The sequence below is a fragment of the Poromitra crassiceps genome, assembly GCF_964638095.1.
Source record: "Poromitra crassiceps genome assembly, chromosome: 25".
In the NCBI taxonomy this organism is placed as follows: Eukaryota; Metazoa; Chordata; class Actinopteri; order Beryciformes; family Melamphaidae; genus Poromitra; species Poromitra crassiceps.
The window spans coordinates 6,547,988-6,570,487 of NC_139649.1; the positions used below are offsets into that span (position 1 = coordinate 6,547,988).

General features: G+C 45.0%; 1 protein-coding gene across 1 annotated transcript in view; it reads right to left on the reverse strand.

Moving 5' to 3' along the window:
* The window catches only part of LOC310798513 (protein kinase C delta type-like), a 35,233-nt gene that overhangs the window by 9,288 nt on the left and 3,445 nt on the right, over nt 1–22,500 (reverse strand). Inside the window, exons 2-9 of the mRNA XM_083661048.1 lie at nt 8,322–8,451; nt 7,423–7,695; nt 3,004–3,172; nt 2,189–2,220; nt 1,981–2,066; nt 775–904; nt 472–572; nt 86–173 (exon numbers count right to left, since the gene is read on the reverse strand). Of these exons, the coding sequence (XP_083517174.1) occupies nt 86–173; nt 472–572; nt 775–904; nt 1,981–2,066; nt 2,189–2,220; nt 3,004–3,172; nt 7,423–7,695; nt 8,322–8,430 (988 nt within the window). The 5' untranslated portion in view covers nt 8,431–8,451. The remainder of the gene's footprint in view (nt 1–85; nt 174–471; nt 573–774; nt 905–1,980; nt 2,067–2,188; nt 2,221–3,003; nt 3,173–7,422; nt 7,696–8,321; nt 8,452–22,500) is intronic.

A 22,500-nucleotide genomic window follows, 5' to 3' on the forward strand; every position in this document is an offset into this window, starting at 1 on the left:
AAATTAAGTTGGATGGACTACCAACAACAACATCAACTTGACTACCGTCGTTAAAAGCAAGTGTGCTACAATGAACACTTCTCACCACTAGGGTCTGCTCCTGCTCTTTGGATGTCTTGGTAGATTCCTATATCTTCTGTTGCATTGGAGTCGTCCGGCTTCTTTATGGATTTCTAGAGAGGCAAAAGGCATGTTGGAATGTTCTTAAAGATGTACACACACATGATCAATAATGTTTCAACATATTTTAATACTGACTGGGATCAAACTTAATGTATATCCTTCTATTCTCAATCAATCAGTCAATCAATCTTTATTTATATAGCACTTTCATATAAATAAATGTAACACAAAGTGCTTCACAAATTAAAAGAGGACACAAGACAATAAATCTAAGGAAACTTCACTAACGAAAACTTGGTAGGATGCAATAAAAACTAAGGAAAAAAGACAGATTGTCACTGTGCAAACCTGGCTGACTTGAGACAGAGCCTCTGCCAGTAGTTTCTGGTTGATTCCACACAGATTGGCCACTTTCTTCTGACAGTAACTATGGACGTTCATGCCACAATCTGTGGAGAGAGGTGTGAAACATGGATTAGACACGTGTCATGGAGGAAGAAGAGCGATACGTTTAAAAGGGTGAAATGTTAGTGTGGCATAGCAGATGGCGGGTGAAGGACAGAAAGAATATTACAAAGAAAGAAAGAAAACATGGAAGAAGCATAATCAAAGAAGAAGAACTAAAGCTACGACACACTGGACTGGACTCACCTTCACATTTGAGGCCCTGTCTGTAGAGGCCCCACAGCAGGCTGCCACAGTGGTCACAGAAGGTGGGGCTCTTGTAGTTGTGGTACTTGAAGCGATGGGGCATGTCAATCTTGAATCGCTCCTTCTGGAACTGTAAACACACAGAAATATCCAGTAAGCATTCTGAAAGGACGCCAAGCCGAACAACAACAAGTGCATGGCGGCTATGGCATCTTAAAGATATACACATATCGTACATACAGTTCTCTTACACATTGTCCCATTGGCCACCTCGTCCCGAGTTAACATTTTTTGCCAATTTTAGTGACGTTTGAGTAGCAGCAGATAAAAGTTACAAAGGAGTTCCACTGCTGCTATTTAAGCACACATACTGGCATCTATTGATTTCTCTGACTCAACTGATGTCATGTCTGACTGACCCCATTATCGACCCTGCCTGGAAAACCTGCCTGACCCGGATCTGTTTGAGGGGAACTTTCACCTAGAGTGTTGGCATCCTACACCAGTGGTTCTCAAATGGGGGTCCGGGGTCCCCCAGGGGTCCGTGGCACTTTGCCAGGGGGTCCGCAAAAAGTTTTCAGGAAAAAAAAAAAAAAAAAAAAAAATTGTGTGTGTGCAAAAGCTTCATAGTTCAACAAAAATATTTCATGCTTTAAATCTAAAATGGTTCATGGATTACATTCTAATCTAACAAACCTATCAATTTAAAAGGCAAGCACGTTACCGTGGAAACAATTAAGCTTAGCCCAAAATCACAAATCAGAATGAGGGGGTCCCCGGTATATTTTCTATCTTAAATCACAAATCAGAATGAGGGGGTCCCCGGTATATTTTCTATCTTGTAAGGGGTCCTTGGCTGAAAAACATTTGAGAACCTCTGTCCTACACCAGCTGTATCAAATGAATCAAAAGCATATTGTTTCCTCTTTACCATAACATGACCAATAAATGTGCATAGTTTGAGTGAGGAAAAGACCAAATTATTGATTAATAGACAATTCCCTAATGAAATAGTGCTGTGCATAAGTCACATAGCATGGCATAATCGAGAGAGAAAAATGAATCGGTTCATTCCTGAACCAATGCTGGAAAATGTAAAAGCCAATATTGTAGAATAGAAAATATCGTTAATTCATTATCAATGTCAAATGTGCCATGCAGTTCTGCAGTAATGCTGGCTGACAGAAAGTCGACTACGACGCTCACCACAGTGTCTCGACTGTTGCATGCTGTTCCAGTGCACCTGCCAATGATTTTGTCGATGCATTTCTTGTGGATTGCCGCATTGCATTCTGGGACAAAGACATGACAAAAATATCGTGTTAACTGTGACACGGAGATTCAATGAAGCACACGTGAAAAAGGATATCAAACGTGATTAAAAAAAAAGTGGTGCAGATAATGAAACACTCACGTCTGCACTTGTAGCCTTGCTTGTTGAGCCCCCTATTTGGGAGAAAAGGAATTGCATGAATTGGTTGATTAACAACCAAAACATATGTTCCCTCCCTTTGCCCATAAGCAAATACTGTAAATGAATATGACTGTTGATATTATAGCAATATTGTCCAACAAGTCATGTGTTACTGTAATTGTGGGTATGCCAGTGATACAGCTAGCATGCAGATAATTGTCAGCACTGTTAGTATCCATCTTCACAATAAAGTTGAATCCCCCACATTTATTATGGCCTTCGTTCAACAATTAACAATGCATCTGTACTGTCTGAAAAGCTTGTAGTATACATATGAGAAAAAAAATATTATTTGGAGGAACGTGGACACACACACATGCACACACACACACACACACACACACACACACACACACACACACACACACACACACACACAAAACAAACACAAGTGACATCAGTTTTCCTCTGCTAGCCAGTCTCTAGAGGGGGCTGATAATGGTTTGGGAGGGAGGGAGGGGAGGGAGGAAGGGGAGGGGCCTCAGGCTGGTGCTGCTGACATTGTTGGAATAGAAGAAGACAGCCTGTGGGTTTCCCCGGCCTAGACAGTGACTCATTCTTGCAACAGCAGTCCTGCCTGCCTGTCTCACTGTTGTGCTGACCCCATTCACGAAACTAGAACCCCGACTAATTGGTCTTTGGAGAAAGGTCCCTGTGGGAGGTGGATCACTGCATCAATACACTCACTGGAATTCAACAGGTCATCAAGCATGAAGATACAGTCACAAAGTAGTAACACGTGGCGTCTCTCTCACCAGAGGAACTCCCTGCAGACGGAGCAGAAGGTGGGCTGGCCGAAGAAGGTGGCGCAGAACTCGTGGTTCTTGATGAGGTGAACCTTGGGCTGCTTGAAAGCTCCTCTCCTCCTGTTGAGGGTGGTAAGCCCTTCCTCTGCTGGAACCTTCATTGATGGCTTACACGACGCTGAGGGGGGACACACACACACACATCATTTACATAAATCAACATCAAACTTCTGCTCAAATCTGTTGACCAGCATTTGTCAAACGAGTAAAGAATTACCCAAATATCATCAATTTCCAATGACAATAGAAAATGATACTGAGATGCTGTGAGATGAGAGTTCTACACCTTGAGGAAGTTTTGTCAAATGAAATATCTATTCACCAACCAGCATTTTTATATTCTAGCCTCTGTGTGTTATTGATGTGCCTTAAATGTAGCCTGGGTAAACCCAGCCCCCACGTGACCTGCTCACCCTGCTCAGTGACTAGTGAGCAGGGTCTGTCTGGGAGCAGCTCACGTGGGGGCTGGGTTTACCCAGGCTACCTTAAATGATGAGCGAGAGCTGTAGCATCATCATCATCAGCATCCTCATCATCAATCATCAGTAATGGCGGCACAAGCCTTGGGGGATGCAGTCAAAAAGCACTATGCTAACAACAGTTAGCTAGAGGAGGAGGCCACAGGCCGTCCTGTCCTGAATGAAGGGAAAACACAGCAAAACACCCTCTGGGATACGAGGCTCCGGCTGACGCAAGTCAAGCGGGCGGGGGTCAAAGGTCACACAGAGAAGACAGGGGAAGAGGCGTGAGAGAGGTAAACAAACTCTGAACTGTGATACTACCAAAAGATAGGGTGGGTGGGTGGTGGGTGGGTGGGTGGGTGGTGTTGGAGGGGCGGTGCAAAAGACACGCAGTCTTAAAGAGACAAGTGACAGACAGGGAAAAGAGGGAAGACTGATGAGGGGAGTGTCGTTGTACTGACAGCTGTTTATGTTTGGACAGTGCTTCAGTGAGCCATGCCAAGAAGATGACAGAAAGAGAGGGAGGGAGAGAGAGAGACACACACACACACACACACACACACACACACACACACACACACACACACACAGACATAAAGAGAGGGAGGGAGGGAGAGAGACACACAGACAGAAAGAGAGGGAGGGAGAGAGACACAGACAGAAAGAGAGGGAGGGAGGGAGGGAGGGAGGGAGGGAGAGACAGACAGACAGACACACACACACACAGAAAGAGAGGGAGGGAGAGAGACAGCCAGAAAGAGAGAAGGGAGAGAGAGACAGACAGATACACACATATCCACACACAGAAAGAGAGGGAGGGAGAGAGAGAGACACACACACACACACACACAGAAAGAGAGGGAGGGAGAGACAGACAGAAAGAGGGAGGGAGGGAGAGAGACACACAGACAGAAAGAGATGGAGGGAGGGAGACACACACACACACACACACACACACACACACACAGAGACAGACAGAAAGAGAGGGAGGGAGAGACACACAGAGACAGAAAGAGAGGGAGGGAGAGACACAGACAGAAAGAGAGGGAGGGAGAGAGAGACACACACACACACACACACACACACAGACAGAAAGAGAGGGAGGGAGAGACAGACAGAAAGAGGGAGGGAGGGAGGGAGGGAGACACACAGGCAGAAAGAGATGGAGGGAGAGACACACACACACACAGACAAAAAGAGAGGGAGGGACAGACACAGACAGAAAGAGAGGGAGGGAGAGAGAGACACACACACAGACAGACAGAAAGAAAGAGAGAGAGGGAGAGAGAGACACAGAGAGGGAGGGAGAGAGAGGGAGAGAGACACACACACACAGACAGAAAGAAAGAGAGGGAGGGAGAGAGAGACAGAGAGAGAGAGGGAGAGAGACACACAGAGACAGAAGGAGAGAAAAGAGGCAGACAGTGTATAGAGGGCTGCTCAGGCGAGCCTAAAAATACTCTGCGCTGCTTTTCAGGAAAGCTGTGGCGTGTGTAGGAGGGAGCTGATGGAGCTGGGGGCTTGTTCAGCGTGGTAGACTTAACTACCCCCCTCTCTCTCTCTCTCTCTCCTGGCCTCCTCTGACCCAGAACAGAGGACCATGACTACTCCCATCCAGAAGCTCTCCCTGAACAGCACCGGCCACTCCCCTTCCCCTCTGGCACACAGCAGCTACACGCGTCGGCTGGCTTCCAGGTCTGGGCTGGTGAGCTTGGAGCTGAACACACACAGCACTGTGCGATATAGTGCTCTGTTCACTTCTGCTTCTAAGTGTTGAAGGTTGTGGATCGTTAAAACTAGAGTTTTGTGTGTGACACATTTTGACCATGCATTTAGACCATGGGGCTATACAACTCTCATAATAATAACAATAGTGTTGTTGTTGTTGTTGTTGTTGTTATTATTATTCGCACCCGCCCGATTTTTTTATCCCATTCTTATCCCCCATTAGTGCTAATTTTAATTTATTTATCCTGGTTGCTGCTCCACCCTCTGCCAATCTGGGGAGAGCCGAAACTGGCTCCATGCTTCCTCCGAGACATGGGCAGTAGCCAGCCGCTTCTTTTCACCTGACAGGGGAAGCTTCACTGGTAGGACATAGCATGTGGGAGGATCACGCTATTCCAACGACTTCCCCTCCCTCCGAACAGGCGCCCCTAACGACCAGAGGAGGCAACACATCAGCGACCAGGATATTGCATGTTTTGGTGAAGGGGGTTCCTATATGAAGGAAACCCCCGGGAGGCACGGGGAGAACATGCAAACTCCACACAGAAAGGCCCTTTTGACGACCGCACCCGGGCGGTGGGCACTCGAGGACATGGGGACGGGCACACACTCCTTCAGCACTCACAGCGTCCCACGTGGGAATCGAACCCAGGACCTTCTAGCTGTGAGGCGACAGCGCTTACCACTGCACCACCATGCCCCCCGTTGTTGTTGTTATTATTAAAATACAAACCATATATTCATATAATAAGTAGTGCCTATGTAATAAAACTAACCTAAAAGGCCATTATACTATATGCTCCATATATTGGTTTGCCTAACCCTAGTGAACACATTACTAAGATACAGTATATCAAGGAAGTTGATCACTTACATATGTCTATAAATAAACATGTCTATAAATAGAATAATCTTGGCTGTGGTCAGTGGTTGTGTCTTAGCTGCTTATTACAAGTACAACCTGTCCTCAGGCCAAATTCCTACCTACAATAGAAAGATCATGATCACACCTGTAGTTAGCTGACACGCCCAGTATGAGCTATGCTATGCCAACTGACATGCCCAGTATGAGCTATGCTATGCCAACTGACATGCCCAGTATGAGCTATGCTATGCCAACTGACATGCCCAGTATGAGCTATGCTATGCCAACTGACATGCCCAGTATGAGCTATGCTATGCCAACAGGTGGAACAGCACGGAAGTTAACCAGTAAGCTTTGATTGCTTGCAGGTAGACAGTTTGTTGCTGTGCAACTGGTCTGGACGATCACAGTTCCACACTCTTCAATGAGGTCTCTACAGTAGGGATGTTCATCAATTATCGAAAATCGATAATTGATCGTTAAGGATTGGAATTGATCCTGTGGCATTTGGATCGATTTTTTAATTATAAAAAAAAAAAAAAAGGTTTGGGTGGAATTCGTTCCTCCTCGCCCCACTCCATTGCACAGCCGACTAACGTAAGGGGGAGCTTCATATAGTCTCTAGTTTTTTGGCTGGGCACGGGCCTTTGTGCCAACAAAACTGTTTTAAACATGGGAAATTCACACCGGCATGCGCCGGGGACAGCAGTGTTGGAGAGGAGACACATTGAAATAAAGAGTTCATTGAGGAGAACACGTTGTCTTTCGTATTTTCTGCCATAGGCATTCATTTTGTAAAAAAATATATATATATTGAAAATTTTCTAAGTATTAATATGATCGATAATCGATAATTGATCGTTAATTTTCACCGATTATCGATTTTGGAAAATTTTCAAAATGAACATCCCTACTCTACAGTAATATGGCGAGCTTTGCCTGGGAGTGTTGGGAGATTGTTACTACCAGTAGAGGGCACTATTTACCAACACTGGTGCAGTTGGGATAGATGAGCTTGAGAGAGAGTGGGTGTTTGAAGCATGAGAAAGAGAGAGACAGACAGAGAGAGGGAGAAGGAGTGAGCGAGAGAGGTCAGTACATTCAGAGGAAGGGTGCAGGGAGTGGGGGGAGGGGTATTTCCCAAGAACTCTCTAGCCAACTCAGGCTATCTTCTTTCAGGCTGAGCACCACTCCCTGGTGGTCTAGTGGTTAGGATTCGGCGCTCTCACCGCCGCGGCCCGGGTTCGATTCCCGGTCAGGGAACGTGCTTTTTAAGCCCATAAGATAGACATCGGTCTAAAGCAGCAGTTTTACCTGAGTCAGTATCCTCCAGGAAGAACTGCACAGCCATCTGGACCTTCCCAGAAGGCTGCAGGTCCACCCAGAACTCAGCATGTCCGTTGCACTTGGCCTTCTTACAGCGTTCTGCCAGTACAGACACGCCCACTGTGGCCTCGGCCAATGGCTCCTCAGCGGTCTGCATGAGGACCACCTGGAGGACACGCCCCTCGTAGATGTGGGCGTCGAAGGTGGACTTCCATGCCGGGTACATGGTGGGCTTCCTCTGGACCAGGGTCTTTCCTCGCTCTGTAAACGAGGATAGGGATCAGTCAATGCTATAAATAATGATATAGTAACGTGATACTTTATAGCAGTGGTTCTCAAAGCGGGGTCCTCAGCAAAAAGTGAAAGTTTTTACTAAAATTCCATCCATAAGTAACATATTGACAGAAAGTATGAGTATTTTGGTCATGGGTTTCATGGACTTTCTGTAATAAACCATCTAAAAGCAAAGATTGTATCAGATGGAGACCCCGGGACAAAATCGTATGAAATCTGAGTCCGTCGTCAAATTTGTGTCAGTTTAGGGGTCCTTGACATGAAAAAGTTTGAGCACCAAAGATTTATAGAACCTTGAAGGCGAAATTATGTCTGAGTACAGAGGTGTGTGTGTGTGTGTGTTGTGTGTGTGTGTGTGTGTGTGTGTGTGTGTGTGTGTGTGTGTGTGTGTGTGTGTGTGTGTGTGTGTCCTGTGGTGCATAGATAGCTGTGTTGATGGGTACAGATGTGTGTGTGTGTGTGTGCGTGTGTGTGTGTGTGTGTCCTTCTGCACATGCATACCTGTGTTGATGGCTACAGGTGTGTGTGTGTGTGTGTGTGTGTGTGTGTGTGTGTGTGTGTGTGTGTGTGTGTGTGTGTGCTACTGTACATGCCTGTGTTGACAGACTCCTTCATCTTGACGGCACAGAGGGGCGGGGCAGTGAGGGGGGGTAGTGCGCCCACATCATAAGCTTTGAAGGCGATACGTAGGAAGGGTGCCATGGTGACCACTCACCCAGCCGCCTGGAACACACACACAAAGTGACATTTAGAACATTTTAGAACGCGCACGCACACACACACACACACACACACACACACACACACACAGAGTTTTGTCCTGTACTTGCTCAAGGTCTGCAGTTGAAAGGAGAAGGAGGAGAGCAGGCGGAAAGAAGCATAGACATATATAAAGGCTAGATGGCTTACCCGCGCTGCCGGTCAATGGAGAGCGACGTCGTCGCATGGTGGCCATCTTGCTACGGCACCACAGCTTTATATATATTTATGGGTTAAAAAAACGCTAACATTTTATTATTATTTTTGGCTCCAAATTCCACCAAACTTAAACTGCAGCATCATCATCATGAGATGAATTCACGCACCTAGTTTCATGCAGTTTCATCCATTTTGCTAGGAGCTATGAGCATCTGTTGTTGGGTTAGTATTATCACATCAGATGATCATAACTCCTAGGGAAATGGATGAAACTGCATGAAACTTTGTGCCTGAATCCCTCTCATGGCATAGATGCTTCGGTTTAATTTTGGTGTAATTTGGAGCCCATCAAAAAAATAGTGTTTTTAGTGTTTTTTTTTTGTCGTTGCCATATCTCGGGAACGGAATATGCTTGTAATAAACCAAACCGTTTGTAAATCCGTCAAGATTTCAGCGAGTTATGAGTATTTTTGTCTGTGCACCCTCCAACAGCTACCATAGAACGTACCAGAAAGCCTGCCGTAGCAAGATGGCAGCGCTTCAACGACGCTGGTGACTCCGCCTTAAGCCATCTAGCCTTATATATGTCTATGGAAAGAAGATCCTCAGATGGGAAACAGGAAGTAGAAGTTTACAACTCCAGAAGACACAGAGACACAAGTTGAGAAAGCGCCTGGCAGCAGGAAAAGAGAAGAGAGAGGTGTTATGACTTATGAGACAGAGAGGAACAGAACATCTAAACGATCAAATTCCCAAGATGACCAAAATGTTAGCGAGAGATAGAGACAGAGGTGGAAACAGATGGTTGTACTGGGCAGCTTCCAGGTATGAATGGGAACAACAAGGTGTGAGATATCTATGCTATGTTCATGTCTTATGATAATTATGGGTTGAATATTGTTTTATATATGTATTATTGCACCTTCTTTATCTTGCTCGCCCATTTCAATCCCCAGTTGTCCCTACTTAGCTGGCTAAAATATATACCGTATTTGTGGAGGAGGACAACGCAGACAGCAGCCTTACTTGCTTAGCTTTCTGTGTTCAGTTGAATATTCTGTGTGGTACTTTGTCTTGTGGAAAGGGAGGTACCGGACCAGTCCACTAGTCCTGTTTTCATGGCTTTGTTTGGTTAGGCTTAGTATTCCTTATCTTTTGGCAGTTTGTGGGGAAACACTGGTTGGACCGTTAGGCCAGACGCTTCCCCATCCTTTCCTTCCGTTTGCTTCAACCATAGCCCCTTCAGGTATTTCTGCTATATTCTGGAACTTTGTCAAATAAATATTCCCATCGTTTAGAAGTTGCCTTTATATGTCACGGACCTCATGGTTTATATATTGATATTATTCATTGGTGATTTTTGGGGCCGTTGTGCAGAATGCACGGCAGGGCCCTTACATTCCACTCTGTCGCCCAGACCATTTTAGCACGGATTCAGGCAATGTAATGTCTTTCCGCTTTCCAGTCCGGTAGGTGGCGGTAATGCACCTCTGGCTAATATTGTGGCTAGCTCATTCAGAGAGTTCCACAAGAGCCGTCGTCGGACATTTCACCGTCTGGTGCCTCTCTCGATCCGACTAGGAATTTATTGATTCGATTTTTGAGGAGTTGACATGTATCGTCTTTTTTGTCCTAATGTAAAGCAGCTGTGAATGTGACAGCATTCGGTTGCGGCTGCTCCTGTCCTATTCCAACAACTCAACTTGTTGAGAAGAAGAATGCAAAGAGTCGCATTTGGAAATATCAGTCCCCAAAGTCCCATCTGCAAAAAGTGTGAAAGGGAGTTCCAAACCAAACTGGGTAGCACATCCAATCTCGCCAAGCAGCTGAAAGACAGGCACCCAGACCTGTTCAAATAATTCAAGGTGGGTTACTTCTTTCAAACGGTGTAAAATAACACGTTTAACAACATATCAAACAGACCTTATCCTGTCACATTCGTTTTTGAGATAGCTGGCAATGCATTGTGTAATTGTGTAACCAAAAAACGTTTGCGCTCACGTTAACGTGTTTTGTAATGGAATCATTATGGGACCCGGCTAATACCTGGTACAGCGTTAGCTAGCATAGTGTAACACGTGTGCATGCAATGTTTGTAATGGAAACATTATGGGACACGGCTAATAGCCGGACTTAGCCATAGTTCAACATGGCATCTAAATAAATACAAGCTTCTTTCGGGTGAAACATGTCCGTGAATTAAAACTAGCTACATAAAATTGCTTGCACTCTACATGTGTGTATGTGCAGTTGTCTTTATCATCTCTTTATTTTAGTAAATCTCACTGACGTTACTTTCCATTTAACAGTATGCGAGAGATGAAGATGAAGAGGAAGGCACAAGTCGCGGAGCCCAAAAGACCACCCAGCAGACAATTCCTGATGTTTTTGAAAAGCAGAGGAAATATGACTCGCATGAAGCAAGAAAGTGTGATAGGGCATTGGCAGAATTCCTATGCATCGATCAAATACCAATATACACCGTTGAAAAAAAAGGATTCCAGCAATTCTGTGAAATAAATTAAATTATAATATTTAATATAATAATAAAATTAAATACTTGAGGGCTACATGCCACTGGTGTTGCACTGTCTGTACTCACTGCCATACAGAGTTGAATGTAAGAAGAAGTAAGCAGAAGCACATTGTTTTGTTTTAAAGTTGAAGGCTACATGCCATTTGTTCATTGAAAATGGTTGCATACTTTAATAAAGGAGAATATGTTCAAGAAATATCAGTCTGTTTTTTTTACCGTGGTACCGAAATTGGTACAACGGCCCTATGCCAGGTTTCGACCTGGCCTTGTTATTTGACTACTATACTATGAGAAGAACACTTTTAATAGCTGCCTGGCTTTTAAAAGTGTTCACTCCCGTGCTTAATTTAAGCTAAATTGCTACACTGGCAAATGTGTTCAGCATTTCTGTCCCTGCTTCTTACACTTCCTCTTCAGCTGCTTCTCAGGGCTTTTGAACAAGAATAGACTCTTTTCAGAATCCTTCCTAATCCTCCATTCTTTCATATAATCTGATATCAACTCCCTGCTATTACATCATAACAGAAATAAAGACATATAGGGTGCATCATGCATGGTGAAATAATCAGCACACTGTGTTTTCATATGTTTAATAATAGACACCATTTTTGTGTCAGTTCCTGAGTTTCCAAAGGGAAAAAGAAATCCCCTCCAAACCCTACTTTCTTGCAACACAAGGTAAGATACGTTCAAGAAGTCAAACAAGAAGGAAACTGAGTCAGAGGGACGATTACTGCTTTACAATGGAAAAGCAATCAATGTTATGAATGAATGAAAATGCATTACCGTTACGACCTATCAGAGCCCAATTATTATTTGTGAACGAAATTATCTCCTGTGGCTAAAGACAAGAAGAGACCCATATCTAAATGAACTTTTTAAACATTAAGATTCTATCAAATCTAAGGCAGAACATGTACGTTGATCCCAGAGCATCATTTAAAACACAGTCACTGTTTTAATCCTCTCTAATTGTCTATATGGATCAGTACATGGGTGTAACACCACAGAGGTGTCACTTGTCTCTGGTGTCTGGCAATGGGACACATTGTTCAGTCAGTCAGTCAGTCAGTGTTCATTAACACACACTCATCTATCCGATGGTGCAACAATAGCATAGTTCACAGCTGGAATCCAGTGGCATTCCCCTTTAAGAGGGCCTGGTAATTAAAGGGATTATTATGAGTGGAGAAACTCTTTGTACTTAATGTCTTAGCCTGCGGGGGGCAGCCAGCCAGTCAAACCTCATGTTGCATGAGGGAACTGTACTAATCAACCAACCTTTCATATTCTTATCTAGGCCGTTTTGACACCAAAGAGGGACACATTCTGCATACAGGCTATCTAGCACTAGCGGGACCAACGGGGGCGAATTAGCCTACATCCCAATTCTCAAAACAGCAATAAAATTCCTTCAACTATTTCCTCACAGCACTTTTTGTGAGCTTCTAAGTCACTTCGCTTGATCTCTTGTAGCTTCATTCTCTTTCTCTATTAACATCATCTTGGCTTAATAATAGTTGTTTCAGAAATATGCTACTGCTGCTGTAGTTTCAGGGAATACCACCTCGCCTTAACTACAGTATGATGTAGCTAGCTGCTCTAGAGTCGTAATGGCATTTAAATCACTGGTGCACAAACATACACAGATTGTCTAATAACGTTTTTAAATTCAATTGATTTGCCTGCCAACCGCCGTAAAAACAAACAAACAGAGAAGAATTTAATTGCCTCACGCCCTTGTTTGCTTCATTTCTCATTTAGTCAATTGAAATAGGCTGAAATTAAATTTCCGGACCATTATTGGTCATTTTGGCCAATAAATTAGGAGCGAGAACATACTTTCTTTAAAAAAAAATTCACAATTTTTTTATCCCATTTTTATCCCCCTTAGTGCTAATTTACTTTTATTTATCCTGGTTGCTACTCCACCCTCTGCCGATCTGGGGAGAGCCGAAACTGGCTCCATGCTTCCTCCGAGACATGGGCAGTTAGCCAGCCGCTTCTTTTCACCTGACAGGGGAAGCTTCACTGGTAGGACATAGCGAGAACATACTTCTGACTGCTGTCAACGCCAGCCTCTGCAGCGAGGGATGGAGGCATGAATTCCTCAACGGCCCGACCTGTGCATTTCAGGTCGTGGCCTTTGATTGGCTGCTGATAGAGGTGCGGTTGGCACAAAATGACATCATCAGGATGTGTTCACACACAGAAGGAGGTACAGTAGCGTACGGGTCATAAAATGACTCATAGGTGCTGCCTCGTATGCAGAGGATACAAAAAGATACAGATCAACTGTGCAAACAAATGCTGTCCTGTGTGGGTTAGCTGATTGGGGCGGAGGTGCCTCCATTGGGCTGAGAACGCATGAGACACATCCCTATCCTGGCTGTGGGACGTCCCGACTGACCCAGGCAGGCACACACCCAGCCTGACAGGGCTCTTTTAAGGCTCGCAAAGAAGCGATTGTTTTTGAGTGAGGTCAAGAGGGTTGAGCAACTCTTAGAACTCTCTCTCTCTCACACGCACACACACACACACACACACACACACACACTTGATCGAAATCACTTAGAAAAATATACACTGTTTAGTTTGTGTACTCATGTTGGCACACGTACACACAGACACTCGTATAGGCTGCATAGACCGTATACGGACATAAACGCATAGAAAAGGAGAGCCTTGTCTTGTTCCCCCAGAGAGAGTGGAAAACATGAGCACAGGCAGCTGGGGAAGGGGTGGGCGGAGAGGAGAGGAGAGGAGAGGAGAGGAGAGGAGAGGAGAGGAGTGGAGGGGAGAGGAGGGGAGAGGAGAGGAGAGGAGAGGAGAGGAGAGGAGAGGAGAGGGGGGCATGAGAGGAGAGGAGGGGAGAGGAGAGGAGAGGGGGGCATGAGAGGAGAGGAGAGGAGTGGAGGGGAGAGGAGAGGAGAGGAGAGGAGTGGAAGGGAGAGGAGAGGAGAGGAGAGGAGAGGAGGGGAGAGGAGAGGAGAGAGGAGAGGAGAGGAGAGGGGGGCATGAGAGGAGAGGGGGGCATGAGAGGAGAGGAGAGGAGAGGAGAGGAGAGGAGAGGAGAGGAGTGGAGAGGAGAGGAGAGGAGAGGAGAGGAGAGGAGAGGAGAGGAGGAGAAGAGAGGAGAGGAGGCCAGTGGACATGATGAGTAGAAATCACACTCACTCAACGACAACGACAGAAGCAGACTATTCACCTCGGCCTGATGCGGCCACGGTCAAGTCCACTTCAGAGATCAGGATGGTGTGTGTGTGTGTGTGTGTGTGTGTGTGTGTGTGTGTGTGTGTGTGTGTGTGTGTGTGTGTGTGTGTGTGTGTGTGTGTGTGTGTGTGTGTGTGTGTGTGTGTGTGTGTGTGTGTGTGTGTGTGTGTGTGTGTGTGTGTGTGTGTGTGTGAATGAATGGGTGAGTGTATGAGAGAGAGTGTGATCTTAAGGGGACCAGTCAAGTCCACTTCCAGGGAGCAGGATGATATGTGTGTGTGGGTGTGTGCATGAGTGGGTGAGTGTATGAGTGGGTGAGTGTATGAGAGAGAGAGAGAGAGAGAGAGAGAGAGAGAGAGAGTGTGTGATCTTAAGGGGACCAGCTTTAAGAGCAACGGGCCTCAAGCAGCTATTTAGTTACTCAAGTACGTCTTTAGCTTTTGTCCTGGAATGAAAGGAGTGCCAAGTGGAATGCCTGCCTGTGCTGTACAGTATGTGTGACTTTGTACAGCAGCACACACGTATTCAGAAATGACAACACTAAGTGTAAAAAGGCACAGTATGGGGAAAAGCAGACACCCATGACATGCTGTACAATGACACTTGACTTGATGGCCGATGACAAGAAATCCTGGTCCCTATAGGTATTTCACCTTTGCTAAAAGAATGTCAGCTTTGAGGAAGCTGGAGCCCTCCTAGTTCTCTCTAAGCCTTTGTTCACACTAGAGCCCGACCGATATATCGGTTCGCCGATATTATCGGCCGATATTGGCCGATTACCGATATATCGTATCGGCCGATATGGTGTGTTTTTGTATTTCTAGTTATTTATAATTATTAAATTCCCAGTTCAGTTTACTGTTTCATTGCATTGAGTTTATTAATAAGCTGTAAAATATCCTGCCTACATTACATATTTCAATTCATGTCAACTTATATCTTTGTCAAGTGTTTGATATTTGAGGGTTGCTGAAGTGGTGCCTCCTCTGGTCGTTCGGGGCGCCTGTTCGGAGGGAGGGGAACTCGTTGGAATAGCGTGATCCTCCCACGTGCTATGTCCTACTGGTGAAGCTTCCCCTGTCAGGTGAAAAGAAGCGGCTGGCTAACTGCCCATGCATGTGGAAGCATGGAGCCAGTTTTCGGCTCTCCCCAGATCGGCAGAGGGTGGAGCAGCAACCAGGGTAAATAAATAAAAAATTAGCACTAACGGGGGATACAAATTTGATAAAAAAAGAAAGAAAAAAAAATATCGGCCGATATTATCGGTATCGGAATTTTTTTACTCCCTAATATCGGTATCGGCATCGGCCTCAAAAATCCAGTATCGGTCGGGCTCTAGTTCACACACCATACGCCAAAGCCACGCTCAAGCTGAGTTCACGCTTAACCGGTCACACTCTCTTTTCCTCAGCGCCTCACTCAGCACGCCTTGACCCCGCCCACAACTTCCATTGACTTCATGCCTGCCTGGCAGCTTCACGCTTCACACTTGGAAAATAGGACTGAATCCTGAAGGATCGCTTCAGCGTGGCTTGAGCAAAGGCACGCGCGCGGCTGGTGTGTGAACGGCCTCGCCTGTTAACAAGGACGGCGAAATGAAACTTGCGGGTTCAGCGTAGGTTGAGCATTGCTTCGGTGTATGGTGTGTGAACGTGGGCTAATTATGTTGAATGAAAGCAATTTCAGAATCAGTGTCTGACAAAAATGATTTATAAAGAGATAAGCCTGGCACGTACAGGATAGCAGGTTGTAAATCATAGCAATTTTATCAAATAAAATGATTGATTTATACGAAAGGAATTATGTTAAAATAAAATTAAAATGTGACAACTCCTAGCAATCAATCACCACAAAAATAATAATGGCAACAGTGATCAGTGATCGTCTACAAGAGATAGGTGATCATCAAGGACGTGCTCAGTGGTGGAGCCCAAAAAAGTCAAAGGTTTGGTTGGTATGCAGATCATTAGCAGCAAGCAGGCCAAGCAGGTTGGGGAGCTTGCGTATGTGAGCCTTTCATTGGAAGGCATGGACTCAATGACAGAGACAATGACAGTGACAGAGAGATACTTACCATCATGAACAGAAATGCATAGAGTACCACAGAGATGACATATTTATAGAGGTTAGCATTGCGCTGGGTTCCCTCATTTGGACGTCAATGGGTTTATACTGTATATATCTATTTATATACAGTCAATGATATCTATATATAATCAGAAAATGCTTTAAAAAATCATAAAAATTGTGTTCATTTGTGAAGATGATCTTGCTGCACACAAACGTCTCAGTTTCATAAAATGTTAAAACACAAACCTTATTTTATGCATCTAACAAAAATCCCCATACAAAAAACCTTTGACTTCGAGACAAGGGAACCAGGCGATGCTAACTTCCGGGTGTTAGGACTAATTGGGGGGGCACTAAGGGGGACGGTGGCGCAGTGGTAGCGGTCTCGCCTCACAGCAAGAAGGTCCTGGGTTTCGATTCCGGCCTGGGACACTGTTGACACTGGGGGTATCGTCTCCCCCAATGCCTTTGGTGCCTGGTGCCCAGGTGGGCTATCTCGTGGAAAGGGCCTTTCTGTGTGGAGTTTGCATGTTCTCCCCATGCTCCCCTGAGGTCCCCCTCCTCCATATACAGTATAACCCCCCACTAAAAAGCATGCAAGAGGAACATCATCATCTGACCAGCGGCGGTTGGAAGAAGTTGGTCCCCGCCGGGCGCTCCACTGCAGCTGCCCACCGCCCCCGGCCTGACCATGGTGGAGGACGAGCCAACATGGATCAAACGCAGAAAATCAATTTCATGGCGGCTCTGCATATGTGTCTGTGACTAATAAAGACAGGCTTGTCCGTCCAATCTAACATCTAAAATATTATTCCTACAGCACTCTATTTACAAGACATTTTGCATGTTATCTAAACCCTGCTACGGTACAAGCAGGGGGAAAGCAGAAAGGAATGAGGATGGCTGAATGTGATATTTCATTGGATCCTGGAGGGGAATTCTTCTCCTGCTTGAGTCAGAGCAGCTGATAGGGTTTCAGTGACAAGCTGACAATTCCCCAGGGTGGATACTTGACGACAATGGGCTTGAACCCAGGGCATTAAGTTGAACTCTTTCTTAGCAGTAGGCCTCTACTGCGAAATGGCAGAAGCCAGGTCAGGTGGATGTGGAAGTAGCTAGATGGCATTCATGATTTAGGCGCCATATGATTTTTTTCTGCAAAACGGGAAAAAACGGATGGAATCATGGAATTTGGTAATAAAAATGGAATCAACTGTAAAACATGGAATATTGCAGATTTTACATAATTTGGCTGAAATTGATCCAAGTAGGCCTAATTATCAAAATCAAAAGTAGACTTAGGTTAGCATTGCGCTGGGTTCCCTCATCAGTGTGTAGTAACCTAAATTATTTCATAATTGTAAAATAGGCCTAGGGAAATGATTGCATATTCGATTGGGGTGTTTTGAGAGGGGGTTCGGTCTTGCGTGGGACCCTTACATCACCTCACTCACAACTTGATTTTCATATATTATATATATATATATATATATATATATATATATATATATATATATATATATATATATATATATATATATATATATCCTAACCCCTAAATTAAAATTAAAATGGAAAAAACAAAATTTGGGAAAAATAAAACAGAATTTGGGGTAAAAAGAAATTACAGAATTTGGAAAAAAAATTAAACAGATTTCATATGGCTCTACATTCATGTGACTAGAAGACAGAGTAGGGAAAGGTAAAAAAAAAAATATATATATATATCACTGAAGAGCCATTTGATTCGAGTTCATGCCGCCCCAATAAAACAATTAACTGTCTTCTCTTCAGTGGGGAATAGTGACAGAAGGAGGCCTGGAGCGATGAAAGCTGGCCTGGCAAGATGCTAAATAAAGACAGAAGTGGCACTGAGGACACAGATCAAGCTGAACATTTCAGTCTTGCATCATGTCGTCTTGTCTGTTATTATCTTCTGTCTGACTGGATGTTCGGTGGAAATGACAAAGAGGTTCCTGGTTCACAATGCCGCGGGAGCAAACCAGGAAGCGTGCGGCACGTTCCCACACTAAACATCTGGTGTAAGCAGTTTCCAGAGAAAAGGACAGGACAGGTTTGACCTTGTAAATAATAATTAAATGTTCCATCTGTCGCACGCAAATATTTGAAGAACTGCGTCTCTGCCACACAGTCCACGTGCCTCGATGATGTCGAGTATGATTTACTGGAAGTGCTGGGAATAAATGACAACGCATAACATACACAATTTTGCTGGACATAAATATGCAAGTGGCTGGTAGATTTGCCTCACTCACCAGCAAAAAAACAAACAAACAAACAAAAACAATGGTAATCTATTGAGTGGCTGGTAACATTTTAAAATTCACTAGCCATTTGGCTATGGACAAAACAGTTAATTTTGCACTCTGAGGGTATTACCACCAAAAAGGTGAGCGTTGCATGACAGCAAACAGTGGATATCCATCTGGATTCTGAACAGATCCTCAGGCCTCTCAGCAAGGTACCAAATGCACAGCTCAGCATTGTTGCTGGATCTTTTGAGATGTGTTCAAGAGCATTCCCCCCCTGTCCTATACGCTTCAGTTGTGATCACCGAGCCTTTCGCTCCTTCCTCCTTCTGTTAAGAACTTTCGGTGCTTTTGACGGTGCCTTCAGCTGCTTTCTGTGCTTTTGACGGTGCCTTCACAGGACGAGAAGGACAGAGAGCAAGAGAGAGACTCAGACGTCCAACAGAGGCCTCACAACAAGCTGGGCCCATAAAATCAGTAGGCTAGCAATTAGACCTGAGCAAACACACTCCACAGCACTATAATGAACCTGAACAAGCACAGCCAGGCCTGCAGGCTTATTATTATACCTCAAACTAATAACCTGCTTTGTGTCTGTGTGTCTGTGTGTGTGTGTGTGTGTGTGTGTGTGTGTGTGTGTGTGTGTGTGTGTGTGTGTGTGTGTGTGTGTGTGTGTGTGTGTGTGTGTGTGTGTGTGTAAACAGGTGCATCATGAAACTGAGCTTTATGATCGCTGAAAGAAAACGCAATCCTTCCACAGCGATTGCTTATTGTGACGTCTTAATTTAATGGCATCATGGAAAAAGGTTGTTGCAGAGCAGGGATGGGCTACGTTCAAGATCCAAGGTTCAACATTCATTTTAATAGTCATATGAGTCATCGTATTACAAACGAGCAATGGGGGGGTGGGGGGGTGGGGTGTTAGGATAGCAGTGTCCGTGGGATAATGTCCATGTAAAATGTCCAGTAAGTCCTTTAATGGGGGGTGCGGGGTAGGATACTGTAACCCCATCACTCAATTATCCAATGATAGCTACTAATTTGATAAAAAGAACAAAATATATAGGCTACTGTTCATCAAAGCTTATTATACCAACATTTCTAGTTTTCATATTCAAATGCATTTAGTAAGTGTTGGGCTACCGAAAAATAAATGCTACCTTATCTGTAAAGGGGAGACTTGTGGGTACCCATAACGCATTCTCATTCAGATATCTAGAGGTGAGAGGTCAAGGGACCCCTTTGGAAATGGCCATGTCCCAGTTTCCCTCATCAAAATGTAGGCTAACTTTGGAGCGTTGTTTAGCCCCCTTCCTGACAAGCTGGCATGACATGGTTGGTAGCAGCTGCACGCTTTTAGGTCAATAGCCTACCAGAAACTTTGCTCTGTCTTTCAAAGTCAGTCCGCTACAGCCATTTGATTTATATCACATGAGATCATGAGATCATGAGATCATGAGATCAGGAGAGTAACAGGAGAACTGAGTCCTGACTCGAGGGCTGCCCTGACTGATTCCTGTTCCAGACTGTGATGATCTACAATGTGTCCATGTTCACAATCACATGAATGTTGCTGTTCTTTAACTACAAAGTGGACACTTTAGCCTACTGGAATATATTAGCTACTTTCCACAATGATAAAGCTCTGAGTCTGCATACATACATCCTGTAATAACATGATTGGAGGGGTAAACTTTGATTCCAACCAACCATGATTTTCACTTTCACACTCAACTTTGACAGACAAATTCATGCAAACGTCGTCTTTACTTTGCTGAGGAAATGAAATGCTGGAAAACCCTCTGTTTGATCACACAGTCCACTATTGTGGCACCATGGCAAGCACCATTACTACCGTACATTAACACCGTCTCTCGTGCACAAGTGCACACATGCACACACACACACACACACACACGCGCGCGCACGCCGCACGCACACACAAACACACGCGCACACACACACACACACACACACACACACACACACACTAATAACCTTGGACAAAGCAGCCTTTAATGAATTTCAGCAGGCTTGAAGGAATCAAAGCCTTCCTTTCTTTCACTAACCAAGGTTAATGTCTAACCCCCCCCCCCCCCCCCCCCCCCCCCCAACGGTACCCTAAACACACACACACACACACACACACACACACACTACGTTAAGAGGAAGACACACCCGCTATATCAGTGCACAGCAGCTAGCGCACACACTGACACACACACAAGCACGCAGACACACACACACACACCCACCATGTCAACACAGACAGCATGGCATACACACTCAACAGATACAGGCAGGAAACCATGAAATTGTGAGCTGTGTGGTGTACACACACACCACAAACCCACAGACCCCCTCCCCCACACACACACACCACACCCACACACATACACCCTCAACCCCCCCCCCCACACACACACACACACACACAATGTCAACACAGACAGCATGGCATACACACTCAACAGATACAGGCAGGAAACCATGAAATTGCGAGCTGTGTGGTGTACACACACACCACACCCACAGACCCCCCCCCCCCCCCCACACACACACACACACACACACTTAAATCAGGTAAATTAAGGACAGACAGGTAGAGAAAAGTGTGAGAGGCTTGAAAAACAATGAGTACAGAGTAGACGGGTTCAAGGTCAGGGTCAGATGGAGGGCTGTTGTTGTCATGCGTTTACTTACATAATATACACATGTACTTTGCATGTGGAACCTGCCTAGTAACACTGTTATTATAATAATATATACTGTAGGATGCCAACTACAGTACTGCTGTGGTAACACTCTCGCACATATAGGGCTGGGTGATATAGCCAAAATATGTATCAATGTCAAATATGTCTGAGTGGCAGGCTGCCCTGCTGCCTCGCTCGCTGTTTGGTAGCACGCTTTGAGCTAGTGTTAATTTGGTCTATTTTTCGTCTAACTATGACGAAAAATCTTAGTCGACTACCTTTTTCCCCAAGACCTGCAGTGCAAACCCGCTGCCCAGGAGTAACTGTTACATAATAGACTTTAAACAGGAGTCTGCAGCAAGCCTGGAGCTGTTTTACGTTGCTTCTCAGATGGGACATGGGAGATGGTTGCTCTTCTCTGCTTCCTGGTTCTGTTGGACAGTCGTGGTCGCTTGCTTCTGTACCACTCGTCTAGACGTGCTCTAAGTGAGCAAGACAACCATCCATCACATGACGGTGAAAACATGGATTGACCTGATATCATTCACGTTAATGGCAGTGCGGGGGAAGCGTTGTCTCATATATGACGTAAAAACACGTCAATGGCGGAGAATGAGTTAATATATGTTTGGATGGAAACTTTAGGATGTGTCTGTTTGATTGGCTGTTTGAGTGTCACTCGTAGCACGCTCCATTATCAAGGGACATATCGATATATATTGAATTCTTATTGTATTGATGAAGTGTTTATCACCGATAGATATAGCTATTGATTCATGGCGTAGCCCTACTCGCACACACACAAACCTCAGTAACAATCCTTCTGGAGCGACGAGCTTTTGTACGTGCTGAGTGTGGAATGCTCTGCCTGAAGGATCCACCGGACCCTTTGGCAATGCTTCAAACCTGCTATACCTGCAGACAGCACGGAATGAAACCCGCCACTCTGTGTGTGTGTGTGTGTGTGTGTGTGTGTGTGTGTGTGTCTGTGTGTGTGTGTGTGTGTGTGTGTGTGTGTGTGTGTGCGGGTGTGGGTGTGTACCCTTTCCCTGTGTGTGCACTGTGCATT